This window comes from Schistocerca americana, chromosome 5 (assembly GCF_021461395.2).
Source record: "Schistocerca americana isolate TAMUIC-IGC-003095 chromosome 5, iqSchAmer2.1, whole genome shotgun sequence".
Classification (NCBI taxonomy): Eukaryota; Metazoa; Arthropoda; class Insecta; order Orthoptera; family Acrididae; genus Schistocerca; species Schistocerca americana.
The window spans coordinates 252,683,238-252,700,140 of record NC_060123.1 but is presented as its reverse complement, the minus strand read 5'-3'; the positions used below and the strand labels follow the sequence as shown (position 1 = coordinate 252,700,140).

The 16,903-nt window shown below is 37.4% G+C and overlaps 1 protein-coding gene across 4 annotated transcripts in view; it reads right to left on the bottom strand.

Annotated features, from left to right (window-relative positions):
* Positions 1 to 1,298: 1,298 nt before the first annotated feature.
* Positions 1,299 to 16,903, bottom strand: part of LOC124616786 (calcium channel flower) — a 75,793-nt gene continuing 60,188 nt past the window's right edge. For 2 of the 4 annotated variants that reach the window (XM_047145201.1, XM_047145198.1), the window contains one exon: positions 1,299 to 2,024. In XM_047145201.1, coding sequence (XP_047001157.1) covers positions 1,886 to 2,024 — 139 coding nt within the window. In that variant the 3' untranslated portion in view covers positions 1,299 to 1,885. Of the gene's footprint in view, positions 2,025 to 14,153; positions 14,290 to 16,903 lie in introns of all 4 variants that reach the window. The other 2 variants (XM_047145199.1, XM_047145200.1) reach the window with 2 other exon arrangements.

Sequence of the window (16,903 nt, the reverse complement as noted above, 5' to 3'; positions counted from 1 at the left end):
CAGAACATGAAAGACCTCATGGGAGCGATTAGTAGCTGTGCAAAGAACTAGGAACTGTATTAAAATGCACAAATAAGTACCGAGGGAACATTATAAAAAGATGGCAATGGCAAAGGCAAAATTTTCCTGCCTTAATATGTTACTCAATGAAGCAATGCAACTGAACTCAAGACACTCCTCTGGTAAAATACTAGATAGGCACAATACTGTTATATTTCTTGCAAGATGATTTATTCTCATTAAACCTCAGAAAAGGGCTGTAAGTAACCAGTGAGAAAGCAACTGTCAGATGAGGTGTTCCGTAGTAACAGTTCAAGTAATTGTACACAATGCTGATCTGAATGTAACCACAAAAGTTCAAGATTTTTTCCATAATGACAAAAATAATTTTGTGGCACACAATGTACTGCCAAAATTGATAATCTCTACTTTTATGATACACTTTCATGGGCTGTGCCAACTGAGAACCAATCTATCATCTTCCATCCTAACTTAGACCTTGATTTAGTTTCAGATCAGTCTCTGAACAAATCCTAGTTTGAAAACAAAAGAGAGGAAGAAAATGCTTTGGTAGTTGGAAAAAGGACAATCTCAATGCCTAAATTTGAACTGACATTATTAGGTAGAACTGTACATTTAAAAATGTGCTGAAGGAACACATGAATAACATTTATCATATATATACTTACATTCATTCAATGAATTTATTACAGTATAAATAACATTCCTAATTAAAATTTTACAACAAAACCACCATTTCCTGAATTTATTTATATTCTTATTCTCTTCTGATCAAACTTTTTCTTACATTACTTACACAACCAAGAAGAACTCAGGAGCTGCCATACAGTTATTTACATTACATTCTGGTACATACACACACTGCCTAATTATCTACACCCATAATTGCGTAACATCAGCATCTCCAAATCACTCCCATATTTGTTACTCAATGCAAATGGATTATGTATCTTAACCCTTTTCAACTATGATTACTGATTTACAATGATACCTTCTACAAAGAGCGGGTACACCAAATGACAAGTTTGTTACAAGTAAAATAACAAAAATGCAATCACGAATGCACATCATCATTAAAACATGTAGTCCATCAGTCTTACAAAGGAAAAAAGTGAGTCAAAGACAAAAACAAATGAATACAAAAATGACATTCACACTAAATATTAATTAATACAAAATATAGCACTTAATCATATAATAGCAGTTAAAGGAAGTCCTATTGGAATGAAATCTTGCCCTTTTTATTTTATTTTCCCTTTTTTTTAAAAAAAAAAAAAAAAAGAGGACATGGGCATTTCCATTGCAAATAAATACTTACCCTAATTTCGGTTTATCTGGTGGATAACACCGCATGAAGTGCAGTGACAATTCTCAGTCTAAGATTAAAAAGAGTATAACTTAAGAACATTTGTTTATTTACTACGCTGGTCACTTGTTGATCACACTCAAAACCCTACCACACTGAAATATTACAACATTTCTAAATGTAATAATGCTAATAATATTCAACAATACACACACACACAAGTCCAAAAATTATCACAGTGACAGTGTATACAAGAATAGCACAAACAAAACACAATGTGATCAAGATTTCTTAGTCCATATTTTGCCTAAATCTTAACAAATGCAACATACTCTTTCTTTATCACTGATCTACCGAGTTTTAGCTATAAACAATATGCTAATAAATGCAAAAGCACATAAATGACTAAAATGATTTTTGGTACATTGAGGGGACCAAAATGGCATAACACTGTAAATTGACTAAGCCAGCACAATCACATAAATGGCAGTCACCAATGTTTTCAGTTCACACAGGTAGTTTCCACAGCAAAAGAATTGGTAATAGTGAACCAATATGTCATACTACGCCAACTAATGAGGATTTTGGGGGATCGCTGACAGCTGTAGGCTGAGCATGATCAACAAGGTTGGAATGGGTTCCCGTTGGAAGTCCGTCTGGCTGGGCAGCATTACTACGCATCTCCTCTGCCGTTGCCCTGAAAAAATTTTCAGAGGGCATTTGAGATCCTTTTCACAACTGCACTGAAAATACTTCAGAACATTTTATATTTTCAAAGTAAAAACCCTTCAAAAAGAAGCACTATGTCGCTGATAATACAGAGATCAGCATACTGCTAAAAATGACTGATCCAAGCAACTGACTCAACAGTTTACCCGAGTAGAGCTGATTAATGTTTTAATACATATTTTTTCCAAGGCAGTAAATCAGAAATTACCCTTATATTCTACTGCAAGCAGAAAGTGCACTCACTTAGCTGTAGCCATGCATTGTGACAAAAATTGCAATCAACCAAAAATATAACATTCTATAACTGATTGATTCAATTTAACTGAAATGAAAAAATGTACAGTAAAGCAAAGAGAAGAACAGTATTAGGAATAGGTTTATCATTTACAAGTTCAGTTGTCAGTGATACACACATGCAAAGGACTTCCTCACAGTCAAACAATATTTCTCTTGCTAGCTATGTAAAGAGATTCTAAGATGTTGAAGTATCCGCATTAATCAAGGGAGTGCACCATTTTGATGTGCTGGTAAAATAGTGCATTAGTTACTTACAGACAATTTGAAATTTGGCAACATTTGTTTCAGAAAGTATACAGCAAGGAAAGTACAAAGTGAAGTATTGCCTGTTTGTTTCTATTTTGGAATCTTCCGCTGACATCTGTTTAACGATTTTCCTTATGTTCCAATAATGTGAGTGGCTGGTGTAGTCAAAGATTCACCCAGCAGTAGAGGGTGAAGCTTTACTGATGCCACCCACTTGTGCTGCTGAAACATCAGGAAACTTGTTTAATGTCAGCTGAAAATCCTGAGACAGAAGCAAACAAGGCTGTGAAAACCCGAACAATTTTGCACAACGTGGTACATGAAAACAAATCAGTCCAATCATCTGCAGACACAAGATTTAATTTTAGTGACCGAACTGTCAGGCCCCATCTCACATCTTTGATTTGCTAGGACCTCTCTTCTTCTGCTATTTAAACCACACATATACTCTACTGCTAATCTTTCACTAACTCTACTGAGAAAAAGGATACAATAGAGATCGGTTTATTCCTGTTTAAGATTAAAATCATGGTATGAAACATAATTGTTATCTGTAAAGAAGTTTCATTCCAGTGTTCACACTCCTGCAGTATGAAAGACTCATTTGAGAAACATTTCAAAAAATTCAATGGAGGGTAGCTTTGTCATAAGATTCCTCCCTGGGATCACTGCATATGGGTGGGAAATGTGACTCAGGTTAGAGTACACTGAAGCCGTAAGAATAACCATAAATACATAGTCATACTATAATGGGGAAAGACAATACTGACTAAAAGCAGTAAGGACAAGATCAAGTGTGTGTGTCTCCCACATAGTTTTGATTTTTCAAGATGTTTCGTCGGTCATCAACTCCTTCTGTAGAAAGCTTTCCTTGCAAGCAGAAAAGCTTCCCAAGACAAACTTGCTAATAGAGAGGTTACTAACAGCATGGGAAATGAAACCGCTTCAGTCACAATGAGTCTTTTAGACTTACCACTTAAAAACAATTGAAGTTTCCTAGTAATAAGAAATATAGATTTATTTGGGTTTCAGATGTCACACATGTGGTTGCTGGATATAATTTTGGTACTTCTGAACATTAACAGTATTGCTCCATGCGCTAGCAAAGAATTTTAGGTTTTGTATGTCCACCTAATGTCACCTCACATTTTTGCAATTTTTCTACCTACAAGTCATCTTCCAAACAAATGTGCACTAAAAATCATTCTGTAAACCACAACAAGAATTGTCTATGAAGGGTATGTGCATCTCCCTTCATTCATGGTATTGTATCAATGTTGCTGATTACATAAGAAATGAGCTTGTCTCCACACTGCCATGAATGGGACAAACACTGCTTTTCATATGACAAGCAGATCAGTACAGCGTTTGTCAACAAACTGGCACACTTGAGGCACCTGTAAGCTTTCAAAACAAGTTTCTTCAAGTATTATAGGAAAATATGGTGCAGTTAAGGCCAGATATTGACATTTTTCTTGAGTGGCTGCCCTTTATTGTCTTTCTACTAGACTAGGACAAATAATGTACACACGGTAATGGAGGAATACCACATATCTTAAACAGAGGTTTGCAAGAGTCTCTAGGTTTGCATCCAAGCAGCCCTTTTTTTTGTAGTTTGAAAGTGCTATAAGCCATTTTAGAGTTTCTCCAGAAAGTGACTCCACATTTAGGACAAAAATGGAAGTAGCCATGATATGCATTCATTACTGTTTTCTGACTACAGCATATTTTAGCGAGAAAAGAAGATAACATGTCTTGCTCAGGTATTCAATGTGCTTATTCCACTTTACATTACTGTGCAGCTTAAGTCCAAGGAATTTGGTTTCAATACTGTTACTAAGTAGTTCATCGTTGATAGAGGCCAATGGGATAAACATGTCCTTGTTTGGAGCATTGTGGACTTTTTTTGTTTTTGTTTTTTTTTGTTTGTTTTTGTTTTTTTTGTTTGTTTTTGTTTTTAGCTGATTATTCTGTGCCCAGCTGCCAAGTAATTTGTTTATGGGCTGACAAGTGTTCAGATACAGTGTTTAGATGGATATTTGTGTGCTTGATGCACACTGCCTGATTATGATTGCTCAGGAAGGAACTGATCCCATTTTGGACAGACCTCAAATAACATTTTTCAAGCTCTGACAGCAGAATCTTATGGTCCACCATGTCAAAAGCTTTTGACATGTCAATGAATACCTTTATTGAGTCCTGTTTCTTTTCTATTAGGCTTAATATGGAATTTATGCTCTCATAAATAGCAGTTGTCATTGACTTCTTATTTCTGAAACCATGTTTTTCATTGCATAGGATATTTTTTTTTATTTATAAATTTCATAAGTTTGTCATGCATAACATTTTCTAATACTTCTGAAATGCAGGAAGAAATTGTGATGAGTCTGTAGTTATTTATATTATCTTTTCCACCTTTTTATGTACTGGAATGACTTTTCAATACAGCAGGGAAAGTGACTGCCTGAAGTGAAGTAAGCAGTCACGTAAATGTGTAAGTATTTCAATTAGACTTGATGCACTCCTCTCTATGAGACTGTTACAGGGACACCATCAGTGCCTGAAAAGGTGGAATTTTTTGGTTCTTTTATTGCATTAACTACTACATCTTGTCAGATAGAACTTATGTACATTGATCCTCTACAAGCACTTATTTTGTATTCATTGGCTTGGGTGCTCTTATGCAAGTTTGACAGTATCATATTATCAGCAACACCTGTTAAAAAAAACTGTTAAAAGTGTTTGCTATTTTTAAGGGGTTTATCACTCTTATACTTTTTGTGACAGTGTTATATTTTTGCAGGATGGCCTGTGTTCAACAGATTCTTTTTTATAACACAACAACAGCCTTCTGTTTATTAGCTGAATTGTAAATGTATTTGTCATTATGCATTTTTTTGCTCCTCTCACTACTTTTCTTAGAATTCTTGAGTACTTTTTATGGTATTTGTGTATTTCAAATGAGGAATTTTTGGTTTGCGCATATTACAAAGTAGTCTTATCTTACAGCATGGAACCCTTATTCCCCTCGTGATCCAGCTTTTTGCTCTAGAATTCACCCTTACGGTTACAATTCTCAGTGGGAAGGCAATTTGAAAGAAATGGGTTAATGTATCTATGAAAGAGTTGAATTTTTCTTTGATACCATTAATTTTGTAAACTTGTGACCATTTTTCTTTCTGTAATAAGCTGTTGCAGTTTACATTATCCTTATTATACCTTCTACTTGTAGTTCTTTAAGACATGTTAATAATAATGCCTTTCATTTTTAAGCTTAATATTTTAGCAAGATGGTCACTAAAACCTGTACTGAAATTTTTTAGTGAAGTATTGTGTAAACTTTTCTTGAGCAGAAATTGATCTAAAGCTGTTTCGCAAGCTACTGTTACTCCTGTAGCAGCTTTTACTTCAGCCAGTAAATTATAGGATGTTGCACGGTTCAAAAGGGCCTCTGTTTTCTACTATATGTGAAGTTGCCTCAGATTATCAACTCTCAATCCATTTTGTTTACTTTATTTAGCAATAACTCCATTTCATTTAGGAAAACTTCAAAGTTTCGAGATGGTGATCAGTAAACTGTAGCAAAAAAACTACGTTGAAAATAATATTTCAAGAGCCAGTGACAGGATATTTTTAGTTGGAAACCTCAGATCTCCAATGGATCGAGCTGTGATGCAAAAAACACAAACATTTACGATACATTAAGTTTTCTGAACACCATCCAATAGATTTCAATATACTTTTTGGCATTCTCCAAAATACATGTACCACTTCACTAAAAATCTATCCATACTTTGAAATGGTAGTACAATTCATAATGCAACCAGCTTCTTGTTTATTTCTTCTCAGAGAGCTTCTTTTTATCCATCTCTACAGGCAAAAATCTAACGAGGTGAGGTCTAATAACAGTGGAGGCCAATAAAGAGAATTGAAGCAGCCAGTTTGGTAGTCAGTGGTGTTACATTTAGATTGTGTGTTACCTGAGAGATGTAAACTGCAGGAACTTGGTTATGTTTAAAGAGCATGCTTAGTCCTGTAGGCAAAGGAATGCAAGCTTTCAAGGCTGCTGTTAAAATCCTTGGCGATTTCTGTTTTATGGGCTCTGGTCCAGGGCATGTTTCTATGCTGAACTCTTTCCACACTAGAGGCTCTTCATTTAGCATAGATGATTTAAGAAGGCAAAAGATATATTTAATCTGTTTTTGCTCATACTACAGTACACCACACATTTACAGAGAAGATATGCTGAAACTGCCTCCAGAATGGTATTCATATCTTTGTCACACAACAGGTGTTAGATGGGAGAGCTGCTGACGCCATCCCAGACAAAAGTTACATTACTATACCACAAATTGCAAGTTGGTATTGCAGAATAATAACTGTTGAAAAGTGAGGAGATTACTTATAAGAACAAAACATACTACAGAATTTTGTGAGTAGCAAAGTTCAACAGGCAGTGTGTTTTCCATATTTTCATTCGATAATTCTTTCTTTCCAATGTTCTTTATTCAGCCAATGTTAGATGTGGACTAGTATGGTACTTTTCCAATTCTGCAGAGAACCAACCACACCTGAATATAAGCTACTATTATTACAATTGAATCACTACTCACCAGCTCATTTTAAAGCAACTGCCATCTCCCCATGAGGAGAAATCCATGTACCCCTTCTGTCTGAATCTAGTGTAATTGCATGGTTAAATGTTACATCATTTTTCAAAGTGCATGCACAATGTGCGTCTGGGGTGGGACGTGGCAACCAGCCCCGACTATCTTTGTGAATATAGAAGACAGCCCAAAACCATGTCCAGGCTGGCTGCCGCCTCAGACCCAGTGTTAATCTGCAAGGTGAATTTGATCTGAGGCCTACATGCCTTCCTGTGTGTTTTCGTTCAATAAAGTACCTCTGAATTATACGTCTGGGTTGAGTCTTCAAGAAACAGCTTATACAACTGAATCATAATGAATAATACACTGACTTAGCAAGTTACAAAGTTTGTCCGGAAAATACGTATAAAAGTTGAATAATGTCTTTATGTTACAAGTTGCAGTCACCGCCAGGTGGGACTACTGCTGTAATCAAACCCATCAATGCTCAGTTCTAGTCAGAGCACTCTGCGTGAAGGTGGGAGTATGCGGCAGCTTGTTGACCGTTACCCTTTTTCACCTGCCGTCGGCATGGAGCTATCTCTGATTGAGGAACAGCGTGTCAACATCAAGTTTCTTGCAAAGCTAGGCAAGAATGGCCGTGAGATTTTTGAGTGTTTGAAACAGGTTTACGGAGACAATTCTCTGAAGGAACCAACCGTGAAAAAGTGGTTAAAAAGGTTCCGGGATGGCCGAGAAGAAGTGAACGATGACCCTTGCACAGGACGCCCATCGACATTGAGTTCTGATGCAAATGTTGAACGAATTCAGGCTTGTGTTCTTACAGACCATAGATTGACAGTCAGAATGATTGCTGACGAGCTGTCAATCCCCAAAACAATCATTCACGAAATCCTGACACAAAAACTTGAAATGAAGAAATTGTGTGCGAAAATCATACCGAAGCTCTTGACGTCAGAACAGAAGCAAAGAGGGTTGAGTGCTGTGAGGATTGGTTGGAAGCAGAGGAACAAGGGGACTTTCTCAACCGAGTCATCACTGGAGACGAGTCCTGGTTTTATGAATTTGATGTGGAGCTCAAATCTCAAAGCAAGGAATGGAAAACAGTAGGAGAACTGAGAACAAAAAGGTCGCGAAAATCAAGGTCCAATGTGAAAACAATACTGATTGTTTTCTTTGATTCTAGGGGCATTGTTCACAAACAATTTTTCCCTCCCGGCCAGAGAGTGAACAGAAATTTTTACGTTGAAGTTCTGACACGTCTCAGAGCTCGTGTGGCCCCGAGTTCGACCGGAGTTGGCAAAAGGGGGCAGGTCGATCCCTCATCACGACAATCCGCCCACTCACACGTCGGTCATTGTGCGCGAGTTTTTGGCCTGAAGCACAATCACCGTGACAGACCACCCGCCTTATTCCCCCGACTTAGCCCCGTGTGACTTCTTCATGTTCCCGAAATGCACTACTGAAGACTTTCAGCAATATTATCAACAGTGGAAATGGTGTTGGCAGAAGTGTATCACTTCTCAGGGCGAGTACTTTGAAGGAGACCATATTGTAATACCTGAATAAAGGACAAACCTCATACATAATGTGAAACTCTCTTTAAAATGACAGATGTTATTTGTTGTAAATTATCCATTAGTTTAAAATTGGTGTCCATTATTACAATACTGGAAGGAAAAATTACTTTCATTACTCTCCATTAAATTTATCTATGGCTCAGAAAGGGGCTAATAATGGTACAAGCAAAACCTCTGATCACTTATCTACTAATATTGTTTGACCAATTGTTCAGTATTCTACATCAATCTCTGACACTAATCACATGAGATTTAGAGAAGACAAATACTTTGTTCATAATGGTCTGTTTGTCATGGAGGGAGATTAGATGGCAAAAATCATTATTTGTTGTTTCAGTCACTTATTTTAAACATCACTGTATGTTTCAGCGGTCATGTCATCAGGTGATTCTGATGTTTTCATACCTTGTGTTACCTACTTGGCAGACAGCCATGTAGTAACAAAGTTGTTTGTCATTTTGCTTTGATGAATGAACATTTGCATTAATTTACAGCACTAAAAGGGGTTATACACTTTTCTGCATCCATGCAGAAGCTGTACTTACTGCATGTCTGGATGAATACACTTGTTGTATGCTGCTATAGTGCACCACACATTTGTCAGTACACATTTCAAATAAAAATATTTTTCAAGTTTTAACAATAAATGGCAATCTTTTAACTTAGTTCATTTACTAAGAATGAGAGTACCATGAAGCTTATCAGCAAGCTACTGACAAACACTACAGAAAATGTGTTGTGCATCATGGAAAGATTTATTGTTAAAATTCTACAATCCTCCCACACACATCTCAAAAAATGACTATGGCAGAAATATTATTGATATTCAATCTCACAGAGGCTACTCAGTTTTTATCCCGCACATCTCACAAATGTAAAAGGAGTGTAGTAAAACAATAAACACCCTCTGCCAAATGCTGTAAGATGACTTATGGCATAGATGTAAATAATATAAAAATGCCTATAATGTGTGTCAAGGATAGATCACTACACATCAAATGGTTGGAATGTTCCTTCTGGGCAATTTTTAACAGAGGAAAGCTTTGTGTCTGATGTACTGCCACACATAATGGCTACACACACTGCTGTATTCACTATGAGTAAATAGTAAATGATTCTTGCAGTCTTTACTATTGCCTTGGGCTATTATCAGAATCCAAAAATTATGTTGACATGGGGAAAACTGTTCTATTGCATTTCTTTGTATGTCCAGCAGAGTTACAATATTTGGCAATACTAGAATCTGAGGGTGTCAAAAGGCAAGTGAAACACTGATGTTCAGTGGAAAAGTTCATTGTGGGCTGCGCTGACTGATAAGCTATTCCAAATCGACAATGTTGTTGTTGTTGTTGTTGTTGTGGTCTTCAGTCCTGAGACTGGTTTGATGCAGCTCTCCATGCTACTCTATCCTGTGCAAGCTTTTTCATCTCCCAGTACCTACTACAACCTACATCCTTCTGAATCTGCTTAGTGTATTCATCTCTTGGTCTCCCCCTACGATTTTTACCCTCCACGCTGCCCTCCAATACTAAATTGGTGATCCCTTGATGCCTCAGAACATGTCCTACCAACCGATCCCTTCTTCTGGTCAAGTTGTGCCACAAACTTCTCTTCTCCCCAATCCTATTCAATACTTCCTCATTAGTTATGTGATCTACCCATCTAATCTTCAGCATTCTTCTGTAGCACCACATTTCGAAAGCTTCTATTCTCTTCTTGTCCAAACTATTTATCGTCCATGTTTCACTTCCATACATGGCTACACTCCATACGAATACTTTCAGAAATGACTTCCTGACACTTAAATCAATACTGGATGTTAACAAATTTCTCTTCTTCAGAAACGCTTTCCTTGCCATTGCCAGCCTACATTTTATATCCTCTCTACTTCTACCATCATCAGTTATTTTGCTCCCCAAATAGCAAAACTCCTTTACTACTTTAAGTGCCTCATTTCCTAATCTAATTCCCTCAGCATCACCCGACTTAATTAGACTACATTCCATTATCCTTGTTTTGCTTTTGTTGATGTTCATCTTATATCCTCCTTTCAAGACACTGTCCATTCCATTCAACTGCTCTTCCAAGTCCTTTGCTGTCTCTGACAGAATTACAATGTCATCGGCGAACCTCAAAGTTTTTATTTCTTCTCCATGAATTTTAATACCTACTCCGAATTTTTCTTTTGTTTCCTTTACTGCTTGCTCAATATACAGATTGAACAACATCGGGGACAGGCTACAACCCTGTCTTACTCCCTTCCCAACCACTGCTTCCCTTTCATGTCCCTCGACTCTTATAACTGCCATCTGGTTTCTGTACAAATTGTAAATAGCCTTTCGCTCCCTGTATTTTACCCCTGCCACCTTTAGAATTTGAAAGAGAGTATTCCAGTCAACATTGTCAAAAGCTTTCTCTAAGTCTACAAATGCTAGAAACGTAGGTTTGCCTTTCCTTAATCTTTCTTCTAAGATAAGTCGTAAGGTCAGTATTGCCTCACGTGTTCCAGTGTTTCTACGGAATCCAAACTGATCTTCCCCGAGGTTGGCTTCTACTAGTTTTTCCATTCGTCTGTAAAGAATTCGTGTTAGTATTTTGCAGCTGTGACTTATTAAGCTGATAGTTCGGTAATTTTCACATCTGTCAACACCTGCTTTCTTTGGGACTGGAATTATTATATTCTTCTTGAAGTCTGAGGGTATTTCGCCTGTTTCATACATCTTGCTCACCAGATGGTAGAGTTTTGTCAGGACTGGCTCTCCCACGGCCGTCAGTAGTTCCAATGGAATATTGTCTACTCCGGGGGCCTTGTTTCGACTCAGGTCTTTCAGTGCTCTGTCAAACTCTTCACGCAGTATCGTATCTCCCATTTCATCTTCATCTACATCCTCTTCCATTTCCATAATATTGTCCTCAAGTACATCGCCCTTGTATAGACCCTCTATATACTCCTTCCACCTTTCTGCTTTCCCTTCTTTGCTTAGAACTGGGTTTCCATCTGAGCTCTTGATATTCATACAAGTCGTTCTCTTATCTCCAAAGGTCTCTTTAATTTTCCTGTAGGCGGTATCTATCTTACCCCTAGTGAGATAGGCCTCTACATCCTTACATTTGTCCTCTAGCCATCCCTGCTTAGCCATTTTGCACTTCCTGTCGATCTCATTTTTAAGACGTTTGTATTCCTTTTTGCCTGTTTCACTTACTGCATTTTTATATTTTCTCCTTTCATCAATTAAATTCAATATTTCTTCTGTTACCCAAGGATTTCTATTAGCCCTCGTCTTTTTACCTACTTGATCCTCTGCTGCCTTCACTACTTCATCCCTCAAAGCTACCCATTCTTCTTCTACTGTATTTCTTTCCCCCATTCCTGTCAATTGCTCCCTTATGCTCTCCCTGAATCTCTGTACAACCTCTGGTTCTTTTAGTTTATCCAGGTCCCATCTCCTTAAATTTCCACCTTTTTGCAGTTTCTTCAGTTTTAATCTACAGGTCATAACCAATAGATTGTGGTCAGAGTCCACATCTGCCCCTGGAAATGTCTTACAATTTAAAACCTGGTTCCTAAATCTACCATTATATAATCTATCTGATACCTTTTAGTATCTCCAGGGTTCTTCCATGTATACAACCTTCTTTCATGATTCTTAAACCAAGTGTTAGTTATGATTATGTTGTGCTCTGTGCAAAATTCTACCAGGCGGCTTCCTCTTTCATTTCTGTCCCCCAATCCATATTCACCTACTATGTTTCCTTCTCTCCCTTTTCCTACACTCGAATTCCAGTCACCCATGACTATTAAATTTTCGTCTCCCTTCACAATCTGAATAATTTCTTTTATTTCATCATACATTTCTTCAATTTCTTCGTCATCTGCAGAACTAGTTGGCATATAAACTTGAACTACTGTAGTAGGTGTGGGCTTCGTATCCATCTTGGCCACAATAATGCGTTCACTATGCTGTTTGTAGTAGCTTACCCGCATTCCTATTTTCCTATTCATTATTAAACCTACTCCTGCATTACCCCTATTTGATTTTGTGTTTATAACCCTGTAGTCACCTGACCAGAAGTCTTGTTCCTCCTGCCACCGAACTTCACTAATTCCCACTATATCTAACTTCAACCTATCCATTTCCCTTTTTAAATTTTCTAACCTACCTGCCCGATTAAGGGATCTGACATTCCACGCTCCGATCCGTAGAACGCCAGTTTTCTTTCTCCTGATAACGACATCCTCTTGAGTAGTCCCCGCCCGGAGATCCGAATGGGGGACTATTTTACCTCCGGAATATTTTACCCAAGAGGACGCCATCATCATGTAATCATACAGTAAAGCTGCATGCCCTCGGGAAAAATTACGGCTGTAGTTTCCCCTTGCTTTCAGCCGTTCGCAGTACCAGCACAGCAAGGCCGTTTTGGTTATTGTTACAAGACCAGATCAGTCAATCATCCAGACTGTTGCCCTTGCAACTACTGAAAAGGCTGCTGCCCCTCTTCAGGAACCACACGTTTGTCTGGCCTCTCAACAGATACCCCTCCGTTGTGGTTGCACCTACGGTACGGCTATCTGTATCGCTGAGGCACACAAGCCTCCCCACCAACGGCAAGGTCCATGGTTCATGGGGGGGATCGACAATGTATCTTTTATAAAATCCATTTCCAGTCGCAAATCATCCTTGACCACTCCAAGAAGGGGAGAAATGTAAGCTAATGCATGGAAAACCACTTTTACCTTAAATTCTTAAGCTTTACGGCTGTCTTTAACAAAATACTGCCCGCATGTAAAAGGAAAGTTTTGCACACTCCCCAAAATCACACTAGTCTTCAATTAAATTGAACTGAGTATCAATTTTTCTCTTAACTCACACTGTTACTCCCTTAACTCCTTATGCATACTATCTAAATTGGAAACTAAGTGTGGCCCTATGGCATGTAACAGTGATGGCAATTTGAAGCTTACAAAATATGTCTCAGAACCATCATTATTCAATTCATATAAAAAAATCCACTTCATTTTAATAACTGATCTGTAAATTAATATTTTACACTATAAATGAAACCAATTTCTAAATTTACTAAAAAATTCTTTTGTTGCATCAGTGCAGCATCTAGAAAGAATAAAATGCAAAAGTGTGCTAAATTCATTACAATAATATTTATTGGTAAGACTACTATGCATTTCACCAACTTTCTAGTACTATCTAACTTTGTAGGATATCAACATGCGGTGTTCAGCTGTAAAGGAAATGCATTACTAGCCATGAGAATACTAAGAAGAATGAAGATATTTTTGCATTTTGATTTCTGATCCAAAATAATGTAACATGCAGGGCACATGCAAAAAAGATTAATGATGTTCATTACAGTGATAAAGAAACTGAGTTATTACGCCTAGGTTGGGCGCCATATGTCAGGATCTTCCATTAGTGTTGTGTTATGGTCAACTTGGGGAGTTGAAGCTGGAGGTGATGCCATTGCCGCCATGTCTTGCCGAGAACCTCTGTCAACGTAATATCATGAATATTAAGTTGATATCCCCAAAAAATCAAAATAGGTCTTCTGGAGTTATTGTGTACATACAAACTTTGTTAAACAGAAGAACTGTGATTATTTCTCAACTTTAAACACAAAAACTGTCTTACATATAAATATTTCCTATTTCATGTGACACGCGATATTTTATAATGTTAAGCTAAAGATGCATGCAAAGAATATTTTAAAAACTAAGAAAAATGTTCACTATATTTCATATTTTCGTGGCTTAGTGGTTAAGTGCAAACTACTGAGCTACAGATATGGGGCTTGATCAATAGTCAGACAGGATTTTTATCTTTCACTTATCAATTTGTTAATGTGAAAAATTCCAAGTTGCACCTTGGTTTGAAGTCCATGTAAACTGGTTGGATAAGTCTGTTCACATCTCTGAGGAAGGCAAGGGTAGATATTACCACTTTTAATAGGACTATGTCTAATGAAGAACTATTGTTTCTCAAAACAGCTTCCATGCTGACTGCTTTATCTTCTATCTCATTTTGCAGCAATCATGATCAACAGTGAAGTCATAATGATGAGCATGATCACTCCATGTTAAGACCATGCACAATGGTACAGGTCTCTACTTGAGATGAGCAAGGTTGAAATCCCCATCCACCAACCCCGATTTAACAAGATGGCAGCAGCATATAAAGACAAATTAGAAACAAGGATAACACAGTGTATGGATCATTGTTTTCTCAAAGGGATAATCCAGCATTTGTCTTTCAGGTAAGGCAAATGAGAGGAAAGGTCATTTCGTAAAGCCAAAGTGAATTTATTTCCCATTCCTTTCCAAATGAACCAGGTCTCTCTCCTCATTGACCAAACAATTAACAATATACAGGGTGTTCAAAAAAGTGACTAATACTCAGAGGCGGTAGTACTGATTGAGGAAAAACGTCCAATCAACATCGGTCCAGAAATGCATACTTTCTGTGATAAACATGTGTTTACAGGTGGTGTTCAACTTGCTGTCCAATCATGACAATACACCCCTCTGCCCTCTGGCATAAGGAATGATGCACCCTTTGAAGTATACCCAGTTGCTGTTTTACCGGCTAGTACCCATTGAAGACAACCCTGTAGTGTCCACACATTGTTGATTGACATGGTGTAGACTAATTCCTTTAAGTGTCCCCCACAACTTTAAGTCTAGGAGATTAAGGTCTGAGGAACGAGCAGGCCTGAACTTTTCAGATAATTGTTTTCACTCCTAAATGAATTACCGTCTACAAGGGCTTTCTATAACTGTATTAATTTTTAACTGTTAAACAAAATTCACCAACTAAGAAGCACCCTTTATTATAAAATCTTAGCATTTGTTACCTCTTATCTTTGGTGCAAATGCCAGCTAATGTAAAATGGAGTGATTAAGACATCATCCCCTGACAATTGAAACCTCATATTGCTTTCTATGCAATTAAAGCACTGCCTGCTTTTACCATTATTGATTCATGTACTAAAGTAATTTTGCTTCCAGACTATGCCACAGGTTGCAGAGAAAAAGCATATGCACAGAATTACTAAAAGGTAAAGCTTGTTTTCACATCACAATAATTTATGTGGCATTGTCCTCCTGGAGGCATTATTATGCCTTTCCTATCCTCTAACCTTTGAACTGATGGACCCAGCGAGTTATGGGGAGATAGGGAGGGGGCTACACTTCAACAATGACCCTGAACCACAGTGCAATTTGACATTTTTCACATTAACAAAGACTGCCACAGATGAAAGAAGTGGTAAGTGACAGAAAAATATCTTAGGGCAACTGATAATTGAATTCCGGACCTTGCAATTTATGATCTGGTTCTCTGGTTGGGTGGATAAGTGTCACACACAAATTGCCTGTCTTATATTAATTTTAAATAAATCTGGTTGATAGTTTTGTAAAGAGACAAAAGGAATTTTAAACATAAGAAATGTTTGTGACCTTATTAAACAAAACCACGACTGTTACAGTGACCGTTGATGACACTTTTAAATTAAGTTAAATGCATTTGAAACAAATAAGACTCTATAGTTGCAAAATGTAGCACAATCCCCATATTATCTGTAGAAACTGTGACTAATTCTGCAAGATGTGTTATGGAAACATTAATTAAGTATGTGTTTACTGTTATTTGTGTATTTTACTTGACATCCATAAAAAGTTAAAGACACAAATTAAATCTGAAACATCAATCTACATCTCTCTCTCTCTCTCTCTCACACACACACACACACACACACACACACACACACACACACACAGCAATCCAATCTCCCCCTCCCTGTCGACACACAAACAAAAGTTGCCACTTGTATGTTGGTGCAATATCAGGTGATTTGTGTCTCCTATTAATTGTGCACACTTTTATACACTGTCTGTTCAAACTTTTTCCATCCTAGTTTTCAGTGAAGAACAAGGCACCAAACCCTTTCCACTTAGAATAGCCTACACTGAATTATGGGAATGCAGACATTCTCTTGTCATTGTAAGTAGCACAGAGCTGTTACAGTAATTTGTGCAGCCTTTTACAATAAGCATGGCAAACAACAGTGAATTTGTTTAAACTACGGGTAGCAATTTCATACTGGAA